Raw genomic sequence first — 25,732 nt, 5'->3', positions numbered from 1 at the left:
GGCAATAATCCTATCTAAGTAAAGTGTTTTGATGGAAAGCTTTTTTATTTGACGAGGTATCTTCACAAAATTATGTACGAGTTATTGTTAAGGCTTCGCAGAAATTGCTCTGATCAGATAACTATAACATACAGCTCCCATACTAATTGAACGATCGGAATCAAGTTCTTGTAAATAGCCTTTGTATTTGTGAAGGGTATTATAGGTTCGGTACAACCGAAGTTAACGCTTTTCTCTTTTTATTAGCCTTGCTAAGAAGAGGTTTTTTTTCGCGCTATTCTTGAACTGTAGCCAGCACGATGCAAAGTCCTGCATACTGTTTCTGCGTGAATATTTTTCCTAGTTTCTTCACGAACTTCTGCTGCAACCTGCGTGGAGGTAATTTTGGGATTCTTTTTAATTTTTCTTACAATTTGCCGTTCTTCAGCGGTTGTCAGCTTGTGTGGTCTGCCAGTATAAGCACGACTTCAATGTAGTAATGTTCAAATATAACTGCTTAGATGCGAGTGTTCCCGAGGGAAGCGTGTTGGGGACAATGCTTTATTTACTTTTTATTTGCTGGAGAATCAACCTCAGTATCTACTCGACGAGTGCAGACAGCAGTCAGGGCAAATACTCCAAATCAATTAACGTCGACTTTACATTGAAAAAATGGGCTTGTCCTTCAATTTACATAAATAATACTCATATACCATATCATAACAGTGCTAAGTACCTAGGTATAACCTTAGATGCTAAGCTTCGCTGGAAAGAGCATATTAACAAAAAAGGGTGAGCTTGATATGAAACTTCCTTAACTTTACCACTTAGTTGGCAGCAGATACATTTCATCAGTCCAAAATAATGTTGATAATATACAATCAAGTTCTAAAGCCAGTCTGGGCCTACGGAGCCCAACTATGGGGTTGCTTAATGCAAAGCTCTATTGCCGGCATTCAACGCATTCAAAGTAAGGTACTGAGGCTCAGACAATTAACATGGAGCTTTTAAGTAAATATTTAATTTAATTAGAAAAGAATTGTTGGATTGTTTGTTAGTATTTTCTTTTTATATACTAGGTACAATTGTAAAAATAAAATAATTAAAAACAAAAAATTGTTTTTTGGCACTTTAGTCAATACAGAATTGAAAACCGTAATACCACAACAAAGGTGAGGTTTGACAACACTTCAACCGACATGTTTTTGTAGGGCCGAGCTCAAGCCACTAACGGGGTCACAGCTGGCGGATAGTGGACGGCCTACGCTATGTAGGTTAGCTGCGAATAGTAATACGCAGCCGCCGACCAAAAGCTGCAGGAGAGGAGGGCTTGGCTCAAAATGCCTCACGCACCCAATGAAGCTCCGGCGAAGAGGCGAACAGATGCCGCCTTTAATGAGCGCCCACAACCCCCACCGGGGCTGCCCCTAGGGAGAACCTACCCACGAGAGAGAGGCAACAAATCGACGAGGGATCAATACAGCGACAGTACTCAATGTGTACGGATGCCGACGAAAAGCGCCCATCAGAATCGAGGCCAGTAAGATTCTGAGTCGGGTATACTGGAAACCCGGAACGGATTAGTTGGACAAAGGGCTGGTGAGAGCCTGAACCACCTCAGTAGGTAAGAGTGACCGAAATGGCTGGTTGGTTTATGCTGTTCTCAACTCCGTCTCGTGAAAACCCTGGCAGGTCTTCAAGTGCGTTCAATGCACGTCGCCATATTGTCTTGGCCCTTGCTCAAACCTGGGTCTGAACATAAGCTGTCATAAAGACTTGTGTCAATCCTTGCGTGGCCTCTTTGCTTGAATAGATAACCACGGGGTTCATATAGAGCAACTGTTACAACGCGTAGAGATAGCTGCTTGAAGCGGAGACCCATCAGAACAAAATAAATACACCACAACAACAACAAAAACGCCAACAAAAAGAACAACTAGAAAAAAACAAAATAAAGATGGCCAAGATGAGGAATACGGGACCGTCTTCCGTAGGAGTAGTAGGATTCTTAGATCCCCTATATTTTCGACCACTCCAAACAACCGCACAAAACTGGAGAAAAGACAGCATCAAGGGAAACCCCGGGCACGTAAACAGGATCTGCAAAACAAGGAGAATGTCAGCATGAACGTTAAGAACGGAGCGGCACAGCTAGACGAACTTTCTGACGTAATCAAAAGTGACCGCAGAAACTGGCTTATCGCTGAAACCGAGAAAAGACGGGGACATTTAAGCAGGCGCATTGCGACCTCGAGCCAATAACTTCGAACTGGCGCGCGACAAGCCCTGTGGAGCCTCAAGAAACAGTGCGACCACGAAACGAAAAGGAGGGCCAGTGGCAAAAAGTTTTGCTTTAAAGGACGAAGAAGACCCACGCAAAAGGGGGCAAGGTGCTGGAAGTACTTAAAACCACAGAAGAGAGGCAACAAAGGAAGAATATAGCTGCAAGTCAGAAAGCTAATAATAGGCCGAAGTCACAATCATAGGCCGTGATTATTAAGCCAGCAGAAGGCAATAGCTGCGCTGCGGTCTTTAAGAACATCCGTAGCAAGGTAAATCTAAAAGAAGCAGAGGTTCAGGTTAAAGGGATCCGCAAAACAAGAGCCAGGGCGTTCTTATTAGAGCTGGAGAAAGGACAGACCGCAAAAGCCAACTTCTGTGAGGCACTCAAGCACACCCTTCAAAAATCCGCAACTGTGGCCGCCCTTAAACCAAAGGCTACTATAGAGATTAGAGACTTCGATTCACTTACAACAAAAACGAAGTCACTGAGGCTGTAAAAGAAGTGGTACAGGACACCATCGATAAATATAACAGCACCTAACAAAAGAGAGCAGGTAAGGGAATATATAACGCTTCATCAGGATAAAGCTGACACACTGCTGCGAAAGACACGCATTAAAATTGGCTGGATTAACTGCAGGCTGTGACTTAAAGAAAACGCCATAAGGTGCTACCGCTGCTTTGGACCAAGGCACTTGACCTGGGACTGCAAAGGACCCGACAGGAGAGGGCTAGGAACTTGCATAAAATGCAGCCAACCAGGTCACAAATTAGAAGAGTGCACAAAACCCCTCATGCTGCCTCTGCAAAGAGGCCAAACACGAAAAAGTCGAAAATATCCCGGGCTCCGCAAAATGTACGGTATATTACTCTCGCAAATGGTGACGGAGAATGGTTAGAACTTAATCATCATAAGCGAGCAATACAAAAAGAAGAAGAGCGGAACCTGGTTAGAAGATAGCAGCTATATGGCTACCACCAGGTATCACCGTCGGCACTATACGTAAAGGGAACGGCAACGGGTTCGTATGAGCCAAATGCGACCTTTTTACAGTAATTAGCTGCTACAAAAATTTCAAGAAAAGCTCGACAATATAGAGGATACAGCCAGATCTATAGAAAGTCAATTAATTATCGCCGGAGACCTAAATTCGAAAGCCATAGAGTGGCGCATGCCAAACACGGATTCGAGAGGAAAGCGCATTCTAGAAACGGCTGCGCGGCTTGGTCGAATAGTGCTTCAGACTTCCAGACTTCACCCTATCAACAGAACGCATGGTTGGCTTAGTAAAAAAATGGATAGTCCTAAAAGGTTACACTGGCAGCGGTCATCAGTACATTTCTTTTACGGTGGACACTGGAACAAACGCCAAACAGTAAAGTAAAAATACAGGAACCAGAAAATGGAACATCTCGAAACTAAACACTTTGAAATTAATCTCCGCAATAGACGACCATAACTCATCTAGCAGCCCACTAAAAATTGCAAGAAAAGTTGTCGAACACACAATGCTTAATATAACAAGATCCTGTCACCAATCGATGGCTAAGGCTTCGCACAGGAAACATAAAGCAGCTGTTAACTGGTGGATAGAAAATTTCGCTCAACTCATACGCACATGCCTTCGCATTCGCAGATCGTATACGAGATCCAGGCGCAGAGGAGCCGCATCCTGAGAATCCGAGCAATATCAAGCGTAAAAAAGTAGCTTAAGCACGATTTTGATGCAATTAGAAAAATGGGAGGAACTACGCGAGGACGTTAACAAAAACCCCTGGGTACTTGAGTACAAAATAATGAAGAAACTCGGAGTTCGAGCAAAGCCACCTGACTTAGCAACTGCCAAAATGGATCACATCGTAAGCGCCCTCTTACACACTGACGAAAACAACACACATGAAAAAAGTATTAGTGATCCAGAACAAATAACAAAACTTCCACAAATCCCCCAGTTCACCCTCGAAGAGCTGCAACTGGCCACTGGCAAGCTCAAGGCAAATAAATCACTCGGCCCGGACGGGATCCCAGCAGAAATCCTTTAAAAAAATCACTGCGGAACGACCGGTAGTACTTCTGAATATGTACAACGCCTCCTTCGAAGCCGGAATATTCCCTGAACTTTGGAAAAAACAACGACTGGTGCTAATCTGTAAGGGAAAATGTGATCCCAACTTACCATCAGCATACCGTCTACTATGTATTCTCGACATGGCGGGAAAGCTTTATGAAGGCTACTTAATCCCGGACTCGAAGCTGGAGGACTCTCCTCCAGACAACACGGCTTTAGACCCGGCAGGTCAACTTTAGGAGCTATAAGATGCATCATTGAAAGCGTAGAAGCCGCACAGCGTAGATGCCATAAGTACAAAAGAGTAGTTTTGCTGACGACTCTAGACGTCCGAAATGCCTTCAACAACGTTAGATGGGCGGTCGAAAAAGGTTTTAGAATCCCCAACTACCTCAGAGTTGTGGTGAGGAGCTACCTCAGCAATAGAAAACTGCTGTACCAAACCAGAGAGGGATCACAGCAAAAAGCGATTACGTCAGGAGCTGCACAAGGATCAATTTTAGGCCCAGACTTGTGGAACATCAGCTATGACGCCATACTAAAACTCGAAATACCAATACAGCCCGAGACACAGAAGATGCGCGAAGGAAGTTTGCCTATAAAACGATGCGACCGAAAACGACGCTGAACACACATTCTTTAAATGTGAGCGATGGCAAAGGGAACACACCGCCGCAGAAGACCTGGTCGGTCCCTTAAACGCGAACAACTAATGTCCCATAAACAGCGTAATAGTGGAGAGCGAAGTTAACTGGGGTATTATCCAGAAATTCGCAGCTACTTTGCTACGCAGCAAAAAGCGAGACCACCCTGAATTTATGCAAACGCGGTTTCAGGGTGGGCGACGGTTCCCTAGAGGGTATGTTTTTAGTGACCTGCATGTGGCACATACCGTTGCTGTAGCGACAGCACTGATGATGCGGAAGATATTTGCCCACCCCTCACCCGCAAAAAAAACATGTTTTTGACGGGTTGAGTTGGTATCTATAATACTGTATTTCGAAACTTCAACTAAAATTAAAAGCAACAGCTCTGAGTTTAGATTTTGGAGAACCACTGTTCAAAGTACTTGACAGCATTGCTCCAATTTGTGAACGAACTGGTAAAATTAAGTATAATTAAATGGAAAGTAATGACGTTCATAGAAATTTAGAATTGTTATTTGGATTAATTATTGTAGTTCGTTTGCGGTGAAACTCCTGCGCGCTATAGTTTTCAGTTTCAAAAGTTGGTTAAAGTTAAATTTTTAAAAGACTAAATTATTTACTATTAACTTTTATGAATGCAGCGTTCAGACACAATATAATTGTTAGTTTCATTATATTAATACAACAATGGACATGGGAGGTTTTTAAAAACTAGTTTACAACAAAAAATGATGCAACGAATTAAATATTATTTGGAAAATATATTTTCATAATGTTTTTAAGTGACAACTAATTTTTAATTTTAGTATATTATTCAAATGAAAAGGTTCCTAAAAGATCAAACAAGTATGTAAACGCTTAGTTCGACTTTAACCGTAAAAAATGTTGGGAAAAAATTCAACATTCATTGTTCGACGAAATTGTGAATTGGTTACAATCAAATTTGTATCTTATTAACTTATATTACATTTCATAGACTAAATTAGTTTTATAATTAAATTTGGTTCCCGCCAGCGAAAATTATATTCAAATAATCCCAAAATAAGATATACATATCTGACATATACTCAATCGAAGAGGATAAATTTAATATATTAAGATGTTGCACCTCATCAATGTTAACCAGAGGATCAGAATTCGTTACATTGGGGATATGAGGTCGTTGGTTTCGTTCGTAAACCACATAATTTTTAAGACAGCCTGGCCACATAATTTTACTAAAATATCACATATTTTTACCAACCTAAACGGTTTAAAGCGGTTTAAAGATAGGTGGGACTCACTATATAGGGTATAGTGGAGACAGAAAAGGTCTGCGCTGATTGCACAAACTTTTGACATTACACAGCTCTACTTTAGAACATATTTCCAAGCAATTTAATAAATATGGTATTATTAACAGAAAAAGATTTATGGTTTAAACATTATACTTATAAAAAAACGAGGTCACACCCACTTAAAAAAAAAACTTTTAGCCACAGATGCTTCTCTCTACTACAATGCTTTGTACCAAATAACAGCCTTGTATCTTATTGTGGAGATTAGTTATGGCACTTTTTAGGTTGTCGATTAAGGGCGATTTGTGTGCGTGGCAATGGTCCGATTCCAACTATCTTGGTATACATATATAGCAATACCAAGCATCCTTGGGTGCCAAGGAATGTTAATAGTATGTGATATTGGCAAAAATAGATAAAATCGGGGTTAATACTACCCCCAACTCCCATACACTACATATAATAATTTTCGTTCAGTGCGTAAGTAATATATATTTAAACAATTGCTTGAAAATATGTTCTCAGACATACCTGACCAATGTCCAAAATAATGCAAGCCTGTCCGTTTTTCTGCCTCTAATATACCCCATATAATGATTTCCGTCATTGCACCTGCCTTTAAACCATTCAGGTTGGTCAAAATGTAATATTTTAATGAAATTAAATAGACAAGTTTTTTTTTAAACTTATGTGGTTCAGCGCTGAATTAGAATGGAATTAGTCTAAACCTTGATCCTAACCTCATATCGCTGATATAATGAATTCCGATCCTCTGGTTGACGTTTTCCAGATTAACTCAATATAGGTATGTATATTTAATTTAGCCTCTTTGGTTGAGTTAATATCACATACAATATCTCATTTGAAGAAGACTAGACCTAGATCCTAACCTCATATCGCTGATATAATGAATTCCGATCCTCTGGTTGACGTTTTCCAGATTAACTCAATATAGGTATGTATATTTAATTTAGCCTCTTTGATTGAGTTAATATCACATACAATATCTCATTTGAAGAAGTTTATAATATAATTTTACTGAAGCTACTGTAACATAGCAATAAAATTAGATCTATGTTAATGATAATGACTTCTACGAATAATAAATGCTAAATTTTTTCGCAACATTTGTTAATATGAAGTTTTGCCCGCTCCTGAAGACATTTCATTCTTGCTAGTTGCAAGAGTATAAAGTTTTCGGTTACGCCCGAACTTAGCCCTTCCTTACTTCTTCTCTATTAAAATGTACAATCTAAAAACATCCAATTTTCAACCGAAGAATATGTAATGTCATTTTGGGTATATCTAGAGCATTTTTCATTTGAAAATTTACGATTTCGTTTTCATCAACATTAGTAGCGATTGATTTAAAATACAATATATCAGATCGCCTGGAGATCCAAAACCTTTGGAAATAAAAATTTTATTTTTTTAATTTGAAAGACGCGAAGAATGTTAGTTTCATAACAATTTCTTTTTTAATTCCTAATTATATGCCTCGTAGTAAAATGTTTCATTCTTATTTTTCTTATTATTTGCCAATGCATTGAAGTTTTCTGTTATGATATTAAAAATGTCTTACCGGTTCCACATGGTGCGCCCAAGAAAAAAACCGCCTTGTGCAGTAGCAACAATCAGTATAATCCATATGTGAATACAAAAATTTCTGTAGGCTTGCAGTACAATACATATTATATTAACTTTAAACATAAAGAAATAATTCTAAGCTACCTCCCACCAATTTTTAGCCAAATCGGTTCAGCCGTTCTGGAGTTATAAATAGTGTAACTAACACGACTTTCTTTTATATATATAGATATTTTTAAATAATTAATTTACCTGCGGGTAGAGTTCTCAATGCTTTATTGGGATTTGTACGATTATGAACGGCTTGCTTGACACCAAACCAGAGCTGAGTACAATCAGCACCGAGTTACAATCAGTGAAGAGTTCGTACACACATCTTCTCGGACATTTATAGGAGTTCAACGGAATTTAAAATACCATAACCTTCAATATATAGAAACAAAGATAATTGTAAGAGAATGAATGTTAAACGAGAGATGACAAATATAAAACTTAGATAAGACAGTATTGCCAGATCAAACTTGACATTATTAGAAAATAAACTTAAACTAATGTAAATAATCCTAAACATCCTGCCCGGTCGAGTCGGTTGACTCGAAATCCTCCTTCTCTATCAATAGACATAATTTCTGCATGGCTCGTTTCATGTATTCTCTAGCTCAACGTGACATTGCGGACCACTCCATCAGCTTCCAGAATCCTTGTTGAATTCGACGTATCCATTGCCATTGTTTAAGCCGGTTGCTAGAAATATGTTTGATATCTAGTTCAGGGACCGCTAGAAATGGATCTCTTCAGGATCGTCATAGAGGGGTGTAATAGGACTGGAATTGGGACAGGCCTCTATTCTTACAGCCAGTGTCTGCAACTGATTATACCACATGAAATTCGTACCCACACAGCGTGTCAAATAATGTTTAGAGGACTTCACAGCAGCCTCTGTCCTTGATGTGGCGCACTGGGTGTAATTAAATGCCAATGTGTTCCCGAATCTGCTAACGATCGCTGATTATTTTAACCCGGCCATGCTGCGACATCTTCTTTCAAGAGTCGGTTGGCACTAACAAAGGTTGCACTATTATCACTATATAAATCCCGACAGGGACTGCGTTTGCTGACGAAACGAGTGAAAGCATTTAAAAAGGCCTATGCTGATAGGTCATCAACTACCTCAATGTGTACAGCCTTGGTGGCCCTGCATACGAATATTGCGAGATACGTCATGATGAGCGTTCGAGAGCGTTTCGTTCCGGTACGTAGTGTAAAAGGCCCACAGTAACCGACTCCAGATGATATGAACGGCCTTGCTGCTCTGATCCTCTGCCCGGGTAAGGAAGCCATTTGTTGCTTCAGGACTTCCCCTCTATGACAGCGGCATACAACGCAGTTATGGATGAAACTCTTTACTGCTTGCCTGGCACTCAGAATCCAGAAGCGTTGACGAAGAGTATGCAGCATGAGTTGCGTTCCTCTATGCAGTATAACCTCATGCGCCTGAGTTAGTAAAAGCTTGACCAATGGCGTTGATTTAGGCGGAATAATCAGGAATCGTTGATCATGGCCTAAGTAGGCCTCGTGGATGCGTCCCGTTCCCGTTCCCGTTCGGTTCTCGTCTGTAAATGGATTTAAAGGTATTATCCGACTGGAAGATGTCAAACCTGAACTCGACTTCAATTGTAGAATTTCATCTTATCGGATGGGGGATGTCAGCTCCTGTATTCTACGAACCCGATTTGATATGAATGGTTTAAGTGTTGCTGGTACCTTCCTCAGCCAACACAATACGATCGCTGAGTCCGACCACAGATAGTAGGGAACGTCAACTAATGGCAAAGAATCTCGCACGTTCTGGAATGTCTTGGCTAAAAGGAGCGCTGCTGCAAGTTCTAGGTGTAGAATAGTAGCAGTTTTAAGTGGTGCCACATTGGTGCGTGCCGTCAGAAGTGTGAAACGCACCGAACCGTTTGTGATTGACGTCTTCGCATAAATAACTGCGGCATAAGCATGTGACCGTGAAATTATGTCTGAATACGTGGCATCATTCCTATCAACCTTTCGATGCGAATTTAATTGAGTTCCGGAAGCTGTGACCGATAGTTTAGACCACAGTCGCTGAATGAATATTTTTACGATAACAGTTACGATAACAGGCGATAATAATCCAGTAGGATCGAAAAGTCGTGCCACCTCGCTGAGTACACGGCGCTTCGTTGAAATTTCTACTCTTTGGCATAGATCGACGCGAAAGCGTAACTGATCTTTCAGTGCGTTCTATCTTAAGCCCAAAACGGAAGTTTTATTAGAATTGAAAATATAACTAAAAAAAACGGCTCATTAGATAAACGCATCATCACCTGACTATCGTTCGAGTTCCATTTCCTTAGGGTGAACTGTCCCGCAAATAAGATGGCATCCACGTTCTTAGCCAGCTCCACTGCTTCGGTAACGCAACTTGGTAAGAAGTCATCAACATAAAACGAGGTTAATATCGCAGTTCGAGCACGAGTCGCTTGTTGTATTTCGGGAACCACAGCGGAGTTATCATAAGCACATTGTTGTAGGGTTCATACTGCATTGTAAGGACTGCATCCCAAGCCATATGTGATGGTCTTCATGCGATACACCCGGATCTCGTCTTCAGGAGGCTCTCGCCATATAATTCGTTGATAGTCGCGATGTTCAGATGCAACCAACACTTGCCTGAACATCTTCTCTATGTCCGCAGTTATCGCCACTCGATACCGACGAAAACGTAAAAGTATACTACTCGGCGAATCCTGAGATCTTGGACCTACCAGTTGAACATTGTTCAGTGAGATTCCAGTACTGGTAGGTGCCGAAACGTTGAACACCACGCGGAACTTCGTTGTGACCGCATGATGAGGGATGTAGTAGCAATTAATATGACCGTAAGGTGGTTGTACTAGTTCCATATGTCCGAGTGCTGCATACTCCCTCATAAATGAAATGTAGTTTTCCTTAAGGAGTGGATCCGCAACCATGCGACGCTCTAGTTTATAGAATTTCCGTAATGCCAGTGCGTAATAGTCGCCTAATTCCGTTGCCTTTCGTCGCAAAGGTAAGTGTACGATATAACAGCCGTCTAAGGTACGGCTATGAGTGGTCTCGAAAATCTGCCCACATTCATTCTCTGGCAGAAAGTCAACCACTGCGATTTCCTTCATTTGCCAAAAGTTGGACACCAGTTCCTCCAACCGGTGGTCCTCCCTGTCTAGCGAAGTGGTGAGTGTGAGCAATGATTCCTTTGCAGGAAGGGTCACTGCTGCTGGATCAAACACCACCCATCCTAAGCGGGTACGCTGGGCGAAAGGTTCGTCTGGTCCACCACCGATGACTTCACCGGTTGTCCGCCAAATCTATGACTCTCAAATATGGCCATTGGTTCATGTCAATACTCACTGCTGGAGTCGGAGAAGTAATGGACGATAAAACCAAGGCATCAATTCGCATTTCGCAGTTAGTTGTTGCTGATCTAAGAGTGAACGTAACGCTGCATTTCACTCGAGTATTGATGGTAGCACCTGCACCTTTTATCCTCACATCACATTTTCGCCGATACAGCTGCAAACAGTTTACTAGACGATCCGGCACAAAGCTAACCTGTGATCCGGGATCGCAAAGAACTCGTGCCACTCGCTGCACTGATGCTTCTCCAAAGGCATACGCACGAGTAATAACATTTCTTATCATACTCACGAACCTAGGTTAGGTTAGGTTAGGAGGTCGATCCCAGAAGGGATCCCACTTGGACAGCTTAAGACGCCAGTCCGTTGTGATACCTACGGCTCCTATAGTCCGGATCAAAAGACCCTTACAAGTCGACAAGACGTCTTGTGCTGACTACAAACTTGTTAAGACGGCCAATATCCATTACGGATAGGTATTCAGGACCGCCAAACGTGTGATTGCCGAGATATTTCAATCGCAGCCTAGCGAATGCCGGACATTGGAGGAGAAAGTGCTGGGATGATTCCACCTCGCCCTCCTCCATACAACTTTGGCAACTGGCATCGGGTAGTACACCAAGCCGTACCGCATGAGTGCCCATTGGACAGTGTCCAGTGAGAACTCCTACAATAGCGGCTAGATGCACTTTGCTCAGGGCGAGAAGTTCCCCCGACCTCCTGCGATCCACTCTTGGCCAGAAGGATTTCGCGGTCGCACAGGACCTAGTCGTCGAACAACGTCTGCTGAGTGCACGCGAGGTCCATTGATCCAAAGTTAGAGCGCAGGACGCTAACGGAGATCCAACCCGATCCCATTCCGATGAGAGCGGGGCAAAGGTGCCCCCCCCTGGCTTGCTCATCGGCTTTGCAGTTTCCAGCGATTCCGCTGTGACCAGGTACCCAAACGAGCCTGATGTTGAAATAGCCAGACGCTACCTCTAAAGAGGACAGATACTCCTTGAGTAGCTTTGATTGCACGGTACGCGCGCTCAAAGCTAGTATTGCTGCCCTACTATCAGAGTGAATGCTCACTTCTACAAACAAGGCTGCACTATGCAGCAGTACTTCTACCGCCGCCTTAATAGCAGCCACTTCCGCCTGAAAAACACTACAGTGATCCGGTAGCCTGAAGCTAAGACTGACGGAGAGCTCGTTACAGAAAAACCCCCCCTCCAACCTTCCCTCCTAGCCTCGATCCATCCGTGAAAAAGCTCACCGCGCCTCTTCTCCTACGGCTTCTTCCCACCCACATGTCCCTGGTTGGGATATGAGCGGAGAAGGAACCGCCTCGAGTGGCTACAGTGACGCAGTGATCTATATTTTCCGGGATGCCGCTGAAGGAGGAAAGAATTTCGGAGTGCCCTTGTTCGGACCTCTTCAAAAGCCCAGCTTCCCTGAGCCTTAGAGCACACTTCGCGGCAATGCACCTACCGGCAATGTCCACAGGTGCTATGTTTAAAATAGCATTAAGAGCTAGTGTCGGTGTGGTCCGCAGTGCACCGGAGATTCCGATGAGCGCCGCTCTTTGGACCCTTTCAAGCTTTTTAGCCAGTGTGGTCCTCTCGAGCGCCCTCCACCAGACGAACACACCATAGAACATTATTGGCTTAACTACGGTTTCGTAGAGCCAGAACACCACCTTAGGTGAGAGTCCCCACCTTTTCCCAATAGCCCCTTTGCAGCAGTATAAGGCGACCGAAGCCTTCTTAACTCTCTCCTCTATATTTGGCCTCCAGGAAAGTTTGCTATCGAGGATGAGCCCTAGGTATTTCACTTTCTCAGCATGCTGAAGAAGTGAACCCCCGAAGGAAGGGAGAGGCACATTTGGTATCTTATACCTCCTGGTAAATACAACCAATTCGGTTTTACTTGGGTTGACGGCTAGGCCGCTTCTATTCGCCCACCTAGATACCACGTTCAGGTACCCTTCGGTGAGCTCGTAAACGGTATTCAGGAACTTTCCCTTAACCATAAGAACCACATCGTCAGCGTATGCTGTCACCCGACAGCCTTGCGTCTCGAGTTCTATAAGTAGGTCGTTAACCACCATTATCCAGAGCAGTGGGGAGAGTACTCCCCCCTGCGGAGTTCCCCTATTCACTTTTCTGGTGGCCTTGGCACCACCCCACTCCGCTGCGACAGTTCTGTCGCAAAGAAGACTAAAAATAAGGTGCTTGAGGTTAGATTCCACCTCAAACTTTTCGAGGGCTTTAACCACTGCCTCTGGTCGCACATTGTTGAAGGCCCCCTCGATGTCGAGGAAGGTGCCCACAGCAAATTCCTTGTGCTTGAGAGCTATCTCCAGCCATGACACTACATCATGCAAAGCAGTGTCGACTGACTTGCCCTTGATATATGCATGCTGCGCCCGTAACAGTTTACCCCTCGGTATTCTGCTCCTAATGTACAGATCCATAAGCCTCTCCAGTGTTTTCAACAAAAACGAGGATAGGCTGATGGGTCTGAAATCTTTCGCACAGACGTGAGAGCTTTTGCCGGCCTTCGGAATGAAAGCAACCTTAACCTGTCTCCAGACCTTTGGACATGGCCTAATCTGACGCAGTTCGCGTAGATAGGGGCCAGCCAGCTCAATGACATCTTGATCGTGCGCTGCAATTGCGCAGGAATAATGCCATCGGGCCCCGGGGACTTAAAGGGCTTGAAGGATTTCCGCGCCCAAGTAAGGTGACGATCGTCCAGAAGGTCCAAAAAGGCTGTACAGCCCTCCTGCAGCTCCCCCAGTGATACTTCTTCAGCAGAGTGATTTAGTGGAAAATGAGCATCCAGGAGTAGTTTCAACGACTCCTCGCTACTCGTTGTCCAATTACTATCTGCATTTTTTAGATACCCCACTGGAGTAGGGTTTTTTGCAAGAATGCGCCTAAATCGTGAGGACTCATGACAGCCCTCTACACTACCGCAGAAGGCTCTCCAAGAAACTCTCTTGGCTTTCTTCAACTCGGACTTGTAGATGGCCAGTCCGGCCTTGTACAACGCCCAGTCGTCGCCAGAGCCGCTTCTACGGGCTTTGTTGAACAGTCTTCTGCTCGAAGATCTGATCTCCGTTAGCTCCGAAGTCCACCAAGGGGTTTCCCTTTGATTTTCTGAGTTCTCAGAGGACAGGAGCTGTCAAGAGTTGTTCTACTAACAGAGCTGAAAATCTCGACGAGCTCATCAACCGCATCCGCCGATAGGATCGAATCCCTGTCGGGTGCGGGTGGCAGAGCTGATCCTGCAGTACCGGACCCAGTTGGTATTCCTAAAATTTCTATAGGTTTTGAGTTCCGGGCATGAGGCTTTCAAGCTGAAACCAATATATCTATGATCCGAGAATGAATGGTCGTCTAGAACCCTCCATTCCGAAATCAAGGGAGCGATTTCTCTAGAGGCTAGCATAATGTCAAGGACTTCCGCCCTGCTAGCAGTAACAAAAGTAGGGCTGTTCCCCCTATTACAAATAGAAAGATCTGCTCTACAAATAAAATCAAAGAGTGACTCACATCTTGTGTTAATGTCCGAGCTCCCCCAGACGGTGTGCCTTGAATTTGCATCCGAGCCTATTAAGACACCGGCTCCTTTGCGCCTGGCCTCTGCCAGGGCTCCTCTCAGCAGGTTCGGAGGTGGCTCCACCTCGTCGTCGTGCGTCATGTAGGCTGAGAACAGCCAGAGTTCTCCAGCGCTGTCCTCCAGTCTAGCAGCGACGACGTCCTCGTTGCTGAACTTATGTAAAAGAAAAACGTTAAGCTCGTTTCTGATTAACAAGCAGGCTCTGGTTCTACCTGTACTGTTTGCGGCCAGGAGCTTGTGGCTCTTTGTCCTTAGACTAGAGATACCGTTGCTGCTCAGCCACGGTTCCTGGATAAGGACAACGTCGGCTTCGTCCCGTCCTAGACGAAGCACTAGATCGGCGGAGGCCACCTTCGAGTGCTGGAGGTTAATTTGGAGGATCCTCATCCTCCAAACTCCTCTCCAGCAGTGCGAGATCCGCACCTTCATCCGTACTATCGACCCCAGCAGCCTCAAACAGACGGTCGAGACTGAAAACGGATCCATCATCGACTGACGATCCGCCCCCCGTGCTCACCGTATCCGAGAGGATGGGGTCGATATCCATTTTAGAGTGGGTCGCTCTCCCACTCTCTTGCACCTCAGCTGGTGGTGACTCGCCATCAGCCCTGGCTTCATTTGGGAGAATCCTGAGGACGACCCTCTCGAAGCCATAGCTTATGGCCCCCTTTGCACTGCTGAGAGGAGCGAGGGACTCCTTATTTAGGAGTATCAGCGCTTGCCGATATGGTTCCTCGGTCCTCTCCAGCCTAACCACCTTCCAGTCCTGGGTGGGAAAAGATGGATTGCAGTACCGCAATATCTCTTCAATTTCGGTCGGGGTGGAGGGTTCGGTCGGAAGCCAGACACGAGCACGAGGTCGCATCGGAAGATCCGATTTGGCCACCGCCTCGAGCCTTGCTCCCTTCCATACTTCCCCCACCCTGGCTACCGCCTCCTTATAAAGGAATGCCGACCGTTCGTCGGCACACCTTACAAGTTTGTGTAAGCCGAGATTCCACCCGGCACTTTCACATCTAGGGGGTGGTCCAGGGCTACCCCTGACCACCTTCATGAACACTGCGGAGATAGCAGCCGCTACCCGCTTCCACTCTTCATGGGAGATGGCTCCATCTCCCCTGCTGCTGTCGTATACCCCGAGCTCAATTGAGCTGGCGAGTTTAGCGATTTCGCTAAACATCGGTGCCGCTCCGACTCGAGGCTTCTTACCGAGGGAGGATTCCCCCTCCTGCGACCTCTGTCGCTTCATCGACGCGGGGAGTACGCTCGGAACCCCTTTCCCGACATTGACGTCGCTTAGCACCCTTTTGGCCCACTCCAGTGTGCTAGCATGCTGATCAGTTTCCTGGTCAGCCTGCTTGCCACCGTAGCGCTCCAAAATCTTGGTAGCCAGCCGACGGTCCGACTTCAGCTTTTTAGCTGTAGTCTGGCGTTTCCCCCCGGAGCCCTTAGCTTTCACTGAGGGCCCCGCGCCCCCCATGTACTTAACAGAGGTTCCTCTGCTAGTGCTGGCGATTCCGCCGCGCACTTCTGCCCTGCCTAAGGTGTCCGTCGGCAGATTCCTGCCCACTCCCCCCACGTTACCGCCCCTAGCGATGGTAAGCCGGTCACCCCCGTTCTTCTCACCCTTCGGCGGAGACGGTTTCGTCCCCATCGGTGGGGATGCCCCCCAAGGGAACTGACCACTTTTGAAGAGGTCGATTTCGACCCGCTTCCTCCCTCGTCCTTGTTTAAGTTTTGTTGTTGTTGTTTTGTATTCATTGTAATTGGGTCCCCACTCAGAGTCGCTATCCGTCTCCTGGAAAGGTAGTCGCCTTTAAATGGTCCCAAGGTTTTCTCGGTTACGAGGCCAAGGCGGGGGTTGACGCACGCCCTTATGAGGCAGTGCGTTCAGAGCCGACCTGCGCAAAGAAGGAGTCATCTCAACAAACACCTACCACACCAACTTAATGATGACAGGAGGGGAACGTACTCTGAGGCCTGCCATGGTTTTAACGGGACGGAGGCGGCCTTGGTATTAGCCCATCAGCCATTTCTGCAGGGTGTCACCCCTACATACTCAGGTGACAGAATACCACGACCACCAGCCCAGGGTTCAAACCGATCCATCTAATAGTCCAAGCTAAGTCCGTGTCGAGCAAAGGTCAAATCCGTAGGAGTTATAAAGGCCGTGAAGGCCGCAGGTCATTTAGCGTTACCCAGGATGCACCGCGTGGAGGCGAACCTGCTCTACATCCCAAACTCACGAACCTAAATACATCAACAAATCCTTATCAGCTGTAAACATAAAAACATGTCTCATGACATATACACATAATATTGTATTGTAATTATCAATAACAGATAAGAACTTATCCAAATATATTTATCAGCTTAAAATAAGAACACAACAGAACAACATGAATGTTCTGTCGATAGTACAAATAGTTGTAAGCAAACCTAATGTATTTTAGTCTTAGTATTGCCATCAAACGTAAAGGTGGATATATTGAACTCAATAAATAAATAAAAATAATAAACCCAATATTATTAATTTTTAACTGGGGGCTCAACCGGGATAGCAAATCAACTTGCTTTCCAGCCAGTCTTTGAAATATAATACTTAAAAAACCAAAATGCACGGTCTTAAAGAAAGACATATCAGGTTCCTGAAAAATTGGAACAAAAACAGAATTCTGAGGAACCATTTAAAACTGGAGCACCTCAAGAACTTCCGGAAGGGAAAAAGGGCAAAAATCCACTGCAGTTGTAGAAAATCAGAATCAGTTACGATGACATCAGAAATGGCACAACTACGCGCACACATCGACGTACTAACTCAAACTTTGCAGCAGCAAAGCATTGAGATGCAAAATCGACTATCATCGATTGAATCAAGCCAATCGTTTAAAGGAGTATCGATGGTAGATCAACACGAACATGGATAATATGATCCGAAACTCTTTGAATCGAGAGAGCGCTGTAAAAGTCCACATTTTTTATAACATTTGACAATGGTGCCACTAGTGAAAAAAATACGTTTTGAGATTTTTTAATGTATTTCTTGGGTATTTTTCGGTTTCCATTTTACAGTAAAATATACATAAATAAAATTAGTTTAACAAGCTAGATATCCTATATGATGTCTAAATATATGTACGTGTATATTTTGATCACAAAAGATTTTCAAAATTTACTTTTTAAATTAAATTTAACAAAATATTTTAATATTTCACACTTACAAGTTTTAAATAAGCTTAACATGATTCTTATTTCCTTTTTATATACTCAATAAACAAATATCTTTTGATAATTTATTCGGAAGTCAAAGTTTACATAACATTTGCTGGGAATTCTAACCAAAATAAGTAATAATACGTTGACAATTGGTACTGCTAAGCAAAACAATACTTTGCGAGAAAATACCCGCTTATTTAAATATATTAAAACTCTTTAAATAAAGATTACAAATATACGTAAAAGTTAACAAAAAATCTGATCTCACAAATTACCCACTGATTTCGCAATTTATTTCTGCGGGATTCTTAGTAGTAGTTCATTGTTTTGGTTGTCATCTGTTCAGTAGCTCGTGAACTCGTGGTTTTTTTTGGCAGCACTGAAAGTTCATGAGCTCTCTCGAAAGGCAAAGAGAGGAGTTTCGGATCATTTTATCTATGAACACGAAGCAATACGCTTGCACATAAACGACCCCATGGAAATTGACCTGGAATTATTCAAAGCACTTCCACGGTTCGATGGAAACAAAGATCAATATAGATGCTGGAGATCGCAAGTATGGACCTTTATGGATGGTATAAAAGGATTCACCAACCACCCTAGATACTACAGTGCACTTGGTATAGTACGCACAAAAATAACAGGAGCAGCAGCAGATATTCTTACAAAGCACAACACGAAGATGAATTTTTATTCCATAATAAATAGATTGGATTACACGTTTGCGGGCCAAAGGCCACTATACGTCCTTTTAGAGGAAATGAAAAAGATCGTACAAGGAAGGAAAACCTTAGCCGAATTCATTATCAAGAATTAAGATGTCCGAAAACCAAAACAGTGGTTCTATGAAAGACTATGCAAACCAGGGCTTCCTGCTAAGTAAGGACCTTCATCCTATGGTTAAATAGCAAATATATAAGTGGGTCATTGTATAGTTATAACCCTAAAGATTTGGAAACAGCTTACGCAGTAGCTAGTACTATTTACCACGACAATGTGAATCGCCAATTCGAGATACATTCTAACCTGCCAAGGAGGAACGAGCAACAACGATTCCATCAACCTGATGATAAAAGGAAATATAATCCTCGCTTCAGCGAAGGCCAAGTTTATTCACATAGAGAGGACAGACAACATCATCAATACAGACCAAACGTCAGAGTACAGAGGAAATATCAACCGCAACAACAACTTGCACCAGAACTAATGGAAGTGGACAGTTCGCAGCAGTATCAGAGGCCAACTTATTACTTCAATCAACCAAGGAATCCACCTCACCAACAAAATTCATTCAAAAGAGATAGGAACGTCTCGTCACAAAACTTCCATCAACAAAACATGCAACGCATCAATCAAACCGCACAAGCAGACTACGATGAACATTTTGAGACACGGAGTACTTTTTTAGGCAAAAAAACGGGTTGCCTTGTATCAAAACAAAATGTGGATTAACACATTCAACTTAATATAATTATTAAATGGTTTCGACAAATGTAAAATCGGTAAGTCAATACAAATTATTCCTTTTAAAACAAAAACTTTACATGGCTTTTCAGTCATTAATTCAAAAAAAGTGATTGGGACATATGGATATGATTTAGTATATTATGAAATAGATAAGCTAAATGAATTCGATATGATATTAGGAGAACAGGGACTTAGAACTCTTAAAGCAGAACTGAATTTATTTGATTATAGTTTAAAGTACCAGAAGGAAGTGACCCATAACGTAGAACAAAAAATTAATTTTACTATCAATAACCCTCAATACGAAGAAGACATTAGAAAACTAATGATAAAAAACGTTCAAATAAGTGAAAATATTCCTTTCACTACAACTATTCAGGCGACAATTAGGACCCAGACAGAGGAACTAATATGGACAAAACAATATCCATATCCCATTGCGGATAACGACTTTGTGACTAAAGAAATTAGCGAGTTATTACAAAATGGAATTATTAAACCAAGTAAAAGCCCATATAATTCACCCATATGGACTGTTCCAAAAAAAGTCACTGACGAACAAGGTAAGCCAAAAAGGAGAATGGTAGTTGATTTCCAAAAAATTAATGCTCAGACAATCACAGATAGATATCCAATATCTGATGTAAATATGACTATCCAAAATTTAGGAAAAGCAAAAGTATTTTCAGCTATAGATTTAGAATCAGGATTCCATCAAATTTTAATAAAGGAATCCGATATCCGTTTGGGTTGAAAAACGCACCTTCAAACTTTCAACGGTGATTTAGACGATATCTTACGAGAATATATTGGTAAATTTGCATATGTATACATAGACGATGTATTAATATTCTCTTCCTCACCCAAAGAACATATTGAACACGTTTCAACTATAATAAATGCACTACATAAAGCCAATATGAAAATTTCCGACGAAAAGTCACATTTTTTTCAAGACTCAGTGGAGTATCTTGGCCACATCAATAAGCATAACAGGATTACTATGGATCAAACAAGATTGAAACAATAAAAAATTTCCCAGTTCCAAAAACGCTTAAAGAACTAAGGTCATTTTTAGGATTAGCTAGTTATTATAGAAAATTTATTAGGAATTTTGCATCTATCACTAAACCCTTAACTACTCATTTAAGAGAAGATCAAGGAATGATAAGAAAAAATCAGAGCTCCGAAGTAGACATAAAATTAGACGAGGCAGCACTGGATGCACTGCAAAAAATAAAAATAGCACTTCAGGAACAAACAGAACTCTTTCAACCAAATTTCTCGAAACCATTTGATTTAACTACTGATGCAAGTAATTTTGATATTGGGGCAGTCCTATCTCATAATAAACAACCAATTGCCTTCATTTCAAGAACATTAAATGATACTGAACAGAATTATAGCACAAATGAAAAAGAACTATTAGCCATAGTTTGGTCACTTAAAAAAAATTTAACTATTTACACAGACCATGAGTCCCTCATATATTCAATATCAGACAAGAATCTGAATACGAAATTAAAAAGGTGGAAAAATTTAATTGAAGAATATGGAGCAAAACTTGTTTATAAACCAGGACACCAAAATGTTGTAGCAGACGATTTATCAAGACAACAAATAAATGCGACTACTGATTGTTCTAAACATTCAGCAGAAAGTTCACCTTTATTCATTTAAAAATCAAATTGTACCTATTTATGATCAAGCCAACGTAGGCGTATCAACGAAAACAATTTTTCCAAATAGAGTACGTCATACAATCCACTACAAAGACAAGAATTACTTAATAGAAAAATTAAAAGAAGGTGCAAGACCAACTGTCACGAACGCTTTAAAAATAGACGAGGAAATATTATTTCATGTCAAAGATGACATTCAAACATGAACAAAAGGAACTAGTAGTAAAGCCACACAGACGTGCTCACCGCAATTACAAAAATAACACACAAGAAATTTTACTTACACATTTTTGGCCCAACGTGAAGGAAATGTGTAGAACAGAAACAATAAAATGTGAAATTTGTTTACAACACAAGTATGAAAGACATCCAAACAAACAACCTATAGGAAAATCTCCAATTCCAACAAAAGTAGGGGAATACATACAGATGGATATATTTCACATGAACAACATAATGTACATCAGCTCTATTGATAAGTACTCAAAATATTGTTACTTACGACAACTAGAAAACAAACTAAATTGTCATGAGTACATAGAGGAAATATTATCTCAAGTGTACCCCAACGCCAAACATCTTATGACTAATAACGAAAATGTGTTCGTAGGAAACGTAACGAAGGCAGTGTATAACAGACTTCAAATTACACATGCATTGACTCCAATACACCATTCAACAACGAACGGTCAAGTCATTGTATAAGCTTAGCTTAGATTTTTACAATGGGTCAAGTTGAACGAGTTCACAGTACGCTAATCGAAATTTCGACAAGTTTAGCTAGCGAAAACAAAACAACTCCTGGCGAAGAATTGTTTAGCGCGGTACGACAGTACAATAAAACTATCCATTCAACTACAGGATACAAACCGGAAGACGTATTTTTCAATCGGGACAAGTATCTAGAAATAGAAGATATTTTACTCAAAAATCAAGAAAAGAGTATTAAATCATCACAATAAAGGTAGAAAGACAATCACATATAAGTCAGTAGATATAATTTATTCCCGAACGGACAGACGGAATAAAAGTGGCAATAAATATAGTAAACATACTGTAAAAGAAGATCGCGGTGCAACCATTCTAACTGACAGAGGAAAAATTATCCATAAAGACAGCATTCGAAGACAGGCTACAGCATGTACAGCGGTATTATATTATTTACAATTTACTCCTCTTTTGCAGATTTAGTGACTGAACTCAGTAATAGAAAATTTGTTTTGACTGAGACAGACATAGTGTATTTATTTGAAGACACAATTTTTGTACCATGTAGCCAATTTAACGACTATACTTACACCGTACGAAAATATAATGAGGAACAGGTATAATGCAAATCCGAAGAAGAGGATATTCTTGTCCTTTTTTAGGCTCAATTATAAAATTCGTCACAGGAACACCAGACCATGACGATTTAATAGAAATAAGAACAGGCTTAAATTACTTAATTGAAAACAATAACAAACAAAGGAAGATTAACTCTCAGTTAGAAAAATTATTAGAAAAATTAGATCCGAAATCTGTTGTAGAAGAATTTGTAATCAGAGAAGTTTACAAAGAGTTAGAAACAATTACAAATACAATTAGTTTTGCTAGAAATGGAAATTTTTACTCTGGAACTTTAAACTTGAACAATATTCACGAATTGATTTCAAATGAAATTTTTGATGTTCCTGTCATAAATATATTAGAATATTCGGATATCCACGTATGTATGTACTGCGATGTGAATGCGATAATCACAATATATAAATACCCTATCGTTAATAATAAATGTAAATTATACAATTTAATTCCGTTAGCCTACAAACATGGAAAATTACAAATTGAAAGAAAAATAGCATAATGTGAAAATAAATTTATTAGAGTATCTAAGTGAAAAAATAATGTAGGAATAAATATTTGTAAACAAGAATTGCAAGATAATTGTACCATCCCTTTACTAAATAAGGACAAAGCGTATTGTAATATTGTTCAAGAAAACAATGTGCCATTATTAATATTAGATCACGGAAATATTATAATTGACGGAAACCATATATGGAACGGCCAAAATATTACAGGCAAAAAATTAATTCAGTTTAATATTATCACTACTTTAGATAATAAGACATATTTTAACCATGACCAAAAAATAAAAAATATAATACATGGTCATCAAAATGAACGAATCAAAATTATGAAAATACTAGAATCCAAATCGAATTATAAATTTTCTAATATACAAGAAATGTACAAATACATAATTCCTGTTGAGGAGCGCCCTTTACAATTAATAAGCTATTCTATTCTTTTAGTAATAATATTAGGATTATTTATATACGCCTCAGTAAAGGCATGTAAATGTTACCAGATAAAACAAGAAGCCAAAAAACGCGAGCTTTTCGAGCAGGTGTATGAAATGGAAGTACAGCGACTCCAAACACAGCGCCTTTTAAATGAGGATATTTCATTTTAACAGAGGGGAGAGTTAAGGAAGATAACATTCCTTATCATACTCACGAACCCAAATACATCAACAAATCCTTATTAAAAACATGTCTCATGACATATACACATAATAATGTATTGTAATTATCAGTAACAGATAAGAACTTATCCAAATATATTTACTTAAAATAAGAACACAACAGAATAACATGAATGTTCTGTCGATAGTACAAATAGTTGTAAGCAAACCTAATGTCTTTTAGTCTTAGTATTGCCATCAAACGTAAAGGTGGATATATTGAACTTAATAAATAAATCAAAATAATAAACCCAATATTATTATTATATAACTCACGCGCGGTTGCTAAAAGGGTTACCGGCTTTGGGTTGGCAGCGAGAGGCCTTGCATGTGCAACTAGTCATGCTGTTGCGGTTGTTGGTACCTCCGCAGGTACCCCATTGCATACGGTCGGCGTCGTTGTAGATGCAAGCGTTGACGTATTGATGAACTTGTATCGGCATAGGATTGTGTTGTGCTTACGACTACAATTTCGACAGCTACCAGATGAACACTGTCGATAAGAATGACCCTTACGTAAGCAGTTGTAACACATCTTCAGTCTCTTTAGGGCTTCAAATCGTTGCTCGATACTAAGAGCCAATAATGTAGCTGCATCCGGGGTAGCCACATGTCCTCACTGGTCGTTGCTGACGGCAAACCATTAATGAGACCGATGGTTCAGGAGCAAGCCTATGTATGAGCACGTCTTTCCAGAAATTTCAAAAGGTCTTCTAACTGGAGTATTTCTGTACTGGAGCACCTCATACACCAATCTCGCTTTGTTATCGCCGGAAGCTTTGTCACCACTATTGGTAGAGCTAACGCATCCCACTGATTTATGGGGATACCCATAACACGCAATGCGCGCAGCGACTCGTGAACCGTGTCCACAATAGCCAATAACGATTGTGATGACTTCTGGGTAGCTGTTTTAAGGTTAAGAAAACGGGATACGTGTATTTCCGCTAGCTGCTCCTTATTGTCATAGCGGTCCTTGAGAGCCTACCACACCTCTTGATAGCCACCCGAGTATATTCCACCAATTAAAGGAACAGTAGCCACATTGACTGTCTGACGAAGTTTTCCCAATTTAAACGCTTCTGGGTATGCCGAATTATGTACCAGTGTTTCAAAGCATCTTTGAACGCTAACCATTTACACATGTCTCCACCAAATAACGGGATAGCTAACGGGTCCAATTTGAGATCCTCCAAATGGCCATCCAGAGATGTTGTGGGACAATTGTGCGCTCCGTCAGCGACATTAGATTCAACCCTTGACGATGCGATGAGACGATTAAGTCTGCTGCATGCGGCAGTATACAGCTCCTCTACTGATTCCAAAAGTGCATCATGCGACCTAATCTTGGAGGGCCCTCTCCTCCAACCTGACGATTATGATTCTCCATGAAGCGCTCAAAATGTGATTCAAGCGACTTGAGCTTTTGTTGAAAGTGAAACACATCACTACCTTCCATTACACCTTCCGAGACACATGAATGTATGCGCTTTATTGCTTTTATTACTAATGTACGCTAATTGAGCTCCGCCATGAAATCTCAAAACCGCAATTACAAAACGAAATTAAAAATATTTGTCCTCACAGGAGGCACCAAAATGTTAAATAATTAACTTACCAGCGGGTCTCAATGCTTTATTGGGATCTGTACGATCAGCTCCGAGTTACAATCAGAGAAGAGTTCGTACACACATACATGTCCTCCGACATTTATAGGAGTTCAACGGAATTTAAAATACCGTAACCTTAAGTATGCATCAACAAAGATAATTGTAAAGGGAATGAATAATAAACGAGAGGTGACAAATATAAAACTAAGATAAGACAGTATTGCCAGATCAACCTTGACATTATTAGAAAATAAACTTAAACTAATGTAACTAATCCTAAACAGATATGTAGATATGAAGTTGTTTATTCGAAATTGTGCACAGTTTGTTTTGCTTCTTTAATATGATATATTTATATATAGCAAAATGAAA

General features: G+C 41.4%; 2 protein-coding genes across 2 annotated transcripts; both read right to left on the bottom strand.

The window, feature by feature from the left end:
- Positions 1–10,406: 10,406 nt before the first annotated feature.
- On the bottom strand, positions 10,407–11,027 carry LOC106625127 (uncharacterized). Its single transcript, XM_014244938.3, has one exon. The coding sequence runs from the start codon at positions 11,025–11,027 to the stop codon at positions 10,407–10,409; it is 621 nt and encodes a 206-aa protein (XP_014100413.3).
- A 4,216-nt stretch (positions 11,028–15,243) lies between these two features.
- Positions 15,244–16,356, bottom strand: LOC118681401 (uncharacterized). The gene has a single exon (XM_036365763.2). It carries the CDS (start codon positions 16,354–16,356, stop codon positions 15,244–15,246), a length of 1,113 nt encoding a protein of 370 aa, XP_036221656.2.
- Positions 16,357–25,732: the final 9,376 nt, after the last annotated feature.

Source organism: Bactrocera oleae, chromosome 5, assembly GCF_042242935.1.
Source record: "Bactrocera oleae isolate idBacOlea1 chromosome 5, idBacOlea1, whole genome shotgun sequence".
Classification (NCBI taxonomy): domain Eukaryota; kingdom Metazoa; phylum Arthropoda; class Insecta; order Diptera; family Tephritidae; genus Bactrocera; species Bactrocera oleae.
This window is presented reverse-complemented; position numbering and strand designations above follow the sequence as displayed.